The sequence below is a fragment of the Salpingoeca rosetta genome (genome assembly GCF_000188695.1).
Source record: "Salpingoeca rosetta unplaced genomic scaffold supercont1.41, whole genome shotgun sequence".
Classification (NCBI taxonomy): domain Eukaryota; class Choanoflagellata; order Craspedida; family Salpingoecidae; genus Salpingoeca; species Salpingoeca rosetta.
In genome coordinates, this window is record NW_004754893.1 from 280922 (window position 1) to 282608 (window position 1687).

Below are 1687 nucleotides of genomic sequence, written 5' to 3' on the forward strand. Positions count from 1 at the left end.
CACCACCATCGTCTTCACCACCAGCGCCGCCGCGAGCAAAACTTGGCGCACACACGCTGCGATGATGAGCAAGAACGCACCGCAGGGCAAGGCCGGGAAGAAGAAGAAGGAGAAGAAGGGGAAGAAGGAACGTGGTCTCATCCGATCTGCCCGCGAGGTCGAATCCATCGAGGAGTGACGATGCGCACTGGCGTCGCGTTGCATATTCCCAGGCACACACACACACACATGCACACCATCACACAGGCACACACACACACACACATACTTGCACATGCTTCCTTTGCTTGCATCTTCTCTTGTTGTTCGTTGTTTAGTGGTTATGTACACATATGAATGAACGGCGCTGGTTAGCATAACACGAGCGAGAGAAGGGAGGAGAGAAAGAAGAAGAGAAAACAGGGGAGAGGGAGGGAGAGCAAGGGCCAGGACATGCACACAGATAGACAGGCACACAGACACACAGACAGACAGACAGACAGACAGACAGACAGACATACACACACACACACACAGACAGACAGCCACACACACACACACACACACACACACACACACACACACACACACACACACACACACACACACACACACACACACACACACACACACACACACACACACACAAAGTGCGTGCACCTTGTCCCTGCTACAAGAGTTGGGCAAGTGGGATTCGGTCCGCGCGAGCGAAGAGAACGGCTGTGATGGCGCCGATTGCATAGATGCATGCAAGCATCCCAAACACGCTCCCCCACGTATGGTAGCGCTCGTACAGCCGCGCAGCCAGTGGAACGCCTAGGAGCGGCAGCGAAACAAGTGTGTGCGTATGTATGTGTGCTTGTCATGAGACAGAGATAGAGGCGGCCGCAAAGCAAAACCACACACAAAACCACATATGTACAGAAACATACACATACACATGCCCACGCACCAACGACGCCGCCAAAGGCTGCGAGGGTGTTTGAGAGGCCCTGCAAGAATCCCGTGAGTTCCGGCGGTGCCACGTCAAGCTTGTTCGCCTCGTGGCCTATGAAGGAAAAGGAGGTGGAAGGGGGGAGGGCAGGTGAAGGGAGGTACCACCAAAGACAGACAGACAGACAGACAGACAGACAGACAGACAGACACAGACAGACACAGACAGACAGACACAGACAGACAGACACACACCTGCTGCGGTGATGGCTGATGATCCCAGCGCCATTGTGAGCCAGAATGCCTTGAGGCGGGCCCAATCGAGACTCGTGCTGAGGAAGAGGAGCATGAACAGCAGCGCAAGGCCGTACCCGCCGCCACCCATCAGCCGCCGCACAACTGGTCGTGATCACGGTGTTGGGACGATTATGGGGGAGGGTGAGGGCGATGGTATTGGAGTTGTGAGATTTGCGGTTGGACAAGCAGCGGTGACACGATCACACGTGTGGACACAGGTGCAGGCAGAAGGAAGTCTGAAAGGCAACACGTACATTTTCACACTCAAACACACATGGACACACACGCAGACACACAGACAGACACACAAACACATACACACACATATACACACACATACACACATAGACACACACAGACAGACAGACAGACAGACAGACAGACAGACAGACAGACACACACAGACAGACAGACACACACACACACACACACACACAGACAGACACACACACACAGACAGACACACACACACATACAC

At 54.1% G+C, this 1687-nt stretch overlaps 2 protein-coding genes across 2 annotated transcripts in view; one reads left to right on the top strand and one right to left on the bottom strand.

Annotated features, from left to right (window-relative positions):
* Positions 1–349, top strand: part of PTSG_11198 (WD repeats and SOF1 domain-containing protein) — a 4743-nt gene extending 4394 nt beyond the window's left edge. Inside the window, exon 13 of the mRNA XM_004987786.1 lies at positions 25–349. Within this exon, the coding sequence (XP_004987843.1) occupies positions 25–336 (312 nt within the window). The 3' untranslated portion in view covers positions 337–349. The remainder of the gene's footprint in view (positions 1–24) is intronic.
* Positions 350–595: 246 nt separating this feature from the next.
* PTSG_11199 (uncharacterized protein) lies at positions 596–1297 on the bottom strand (the record flags this gene model as incomplete). Its single annotated transcript, XM_004987787.1, has 3 exons — positions 596–795; positions 932–1027; positions 1168–1297. 3 exons carry the CDS (start codon positions 1295–1297, stop codon positions 650–652), a joined length of 372 nt encoding a protein of 123 aa, XP_004987844.1. The 3' UTR covers positions 596–649.
* Positions 1298–1687: the final 390 nt, after the last annotated feature.